This window comes from Geospiza fortis, unplaced genomic scaffold, assembly GCF_000277835.1.
Source record: "Geospiza fortis unplaced genomic scaffold, GeoFor_1.0 scaffold55, whole genome shotgun sequence".
In the NCBI taxonomy this organism is placed as follows: domain Eukaryota; kingdom Metazoa; phylum Chordata; class Aves; order Passeriformes; family Thraupidae; genus Geospiza; species Geospiza fortis.
Window position 1 is genome coordinate 9315839 of NW_005054308.1, and position 962 is coordinate 9316800.

General features: G+C 66.8%; 1 protein-coding gene across 1 annotated transcript in view; it reads left to right on the top strand.

Annotated features, from left to right (window-relative positions):
• The window catches only part of DBN1 (drebrin 1), a 13578-nt gene that overhangs the window by 11867 nt on the left and 749 nt on the right, over positions 1-962 (top strand). The window contains exon 12 of the mRNA XM_031055211.1: positions 747-959. Coding sequence (XP_030911071.1) covers positions 747-959 — 213 coding nt within the window. The remainder of the gene's footprint in view (positions 1-746; positions 960-962) is intronic.

Consider the following 962-nt stretch of genomic DNA (forward strand, 5'->3'; position numbering starts at 1 on the left):
TCCTGCCTGCCTCTGCTGCGCCCCCAGCACATCCCCGCTCTCCCTGCTGCTCCGTGCCGCTGCATCCCCACCGTCCCTGCTGCATCCCCCAGCGCAGCCCCACCGTCATTGCTGCATCCCCACCGCCCCCAGTGCATCTTCTAATGCCAGTGCATCTCTGGTGCACCCCACACCATGCATCCCCCCACCCCCAGTGCATTCCCCCTGCTCTGTACTTGCCAGCCCTCCCTGCTGCACCCCCCAGGGCAGCCCTGCTGTCTCTGCTGGGTCCCCCAGTGCGATGCTGCCCAATCTGCGCCGTCCTGCCCTACATCCTTTGCAGGGCTGCTGAATCCCTCTGGATGTCCCCTCTGCCCCACTGCATTCCCAGGACACCCCAGCCAGCTCTGCTGCTGTCACTGTGTGTCCCTGCTGCATCCCCACTGCCCCCTTGGCATCCTCTGGTGCATCCCAGCTTTCCCTTCTGCATCTTCCCAGGGCACCTCTCCCATTCCCTCCAAGCCCTTTCTGTGTCCCTGCCACTGCCCAGGGGGTCACCTTGTCCCTCCCTATGTCCCCTCGCTGCCCAGTGCATGCCACAGTCCCCTCCCTGCCCAGCTACCCCCACCCATCCCTGCAGCATTCCCCATACTGTGCCCAGTCCAAAGGACTCCAAATCCCCCTGAGCTGCATCCCTGTCCCTGGGTGACCCCCAGCCCTGGGCGAGGTTGTCTGTCCCCACTGACTCGTGTCCCCTCCTTTCAGAGTCCCCCAGCCCCAGCGCACAGGAGCCCGGGCCGGCCACGCCCGAGCAGCACTGGCCCTTCCCGGGGCCCGAGGACAAGGCCATCGAGCCCCCCGGGGATGAGCCCAGCCCCAGACCAGTGTGGACAGAGGGGGGTGATGCCCTGGGGGACCTGGTGACCCTGGAGCCCACCGAGCCCTCCCTGCCACCCGTGGCTGACGAGCCCCAAACTGAGGCA